We start from the raw sequence: 293 nt of genomic DNA on the forward strand, positions 1-293 counted from the left end.
TCTTGTCGGGGCCCAGGGCGTCGTCGGGCAGAGCGCCGGGCAGGGCCTCGGGCGGGGGCCCGTACGGGTTCTCCTCGGGGTCCTCCACCTCGGGGGCGATGGGCAGGTAGAGCAGCGCCCACGCGTCCTCCAGCTCCTCGTCGCTGCGGGGACGGACGGAAACCGGGTTTGGGGTGGGAATTTGGGGGTTTGGGATGGGAGTTTTGGGGTTTGGGATGGGAGTTTGGGGGTTTGGGGTGGGAGTTTTGGGGTTTGGGGTGGGAGTTTGGGGGTTTGGGGTGGGAGTTTTGGGG

At 67.6% G+C, this 293-nt stretch overlaps 1 protein-coding gene across 1 annotated transcript in view; it reads right to left on the minus strand.

The window, feature by feature from the left end:
- The window catches only part of RBBP5 (RB binding protein 5, histone lysine methyltransferase complex subunit), a 17,670-nt gene that overhangs the window by 6,747 nt on the left and 10,630 nt on the right, over positions 1-293 (minus strand). Inside the window, exon 10 of the mRNA XM_005430834.3 lies at positions 2-143. Coding sequence (XP_005430891.2) covers positions 2-143 — 142 coding nt within the window. The remainder of the gene's footprint in view (position 1; positions 144-293) is intronic.

Source organism: Geospiza fortis, unplaced genomic scaffold, assembly GCF_000277835.1.
Source record: "Geospiza fortis unplaced genomic scaffold, GeoFor_1.0 scaffold184, whole genome shotgun sequence".
Taxonomy (NCBI): domain Eukaryota; kingdom Metazoa; phylum Chordata; class Aves; order Passeriformes; family Thraupidae; genus Geospiza; species Geospiza fortis.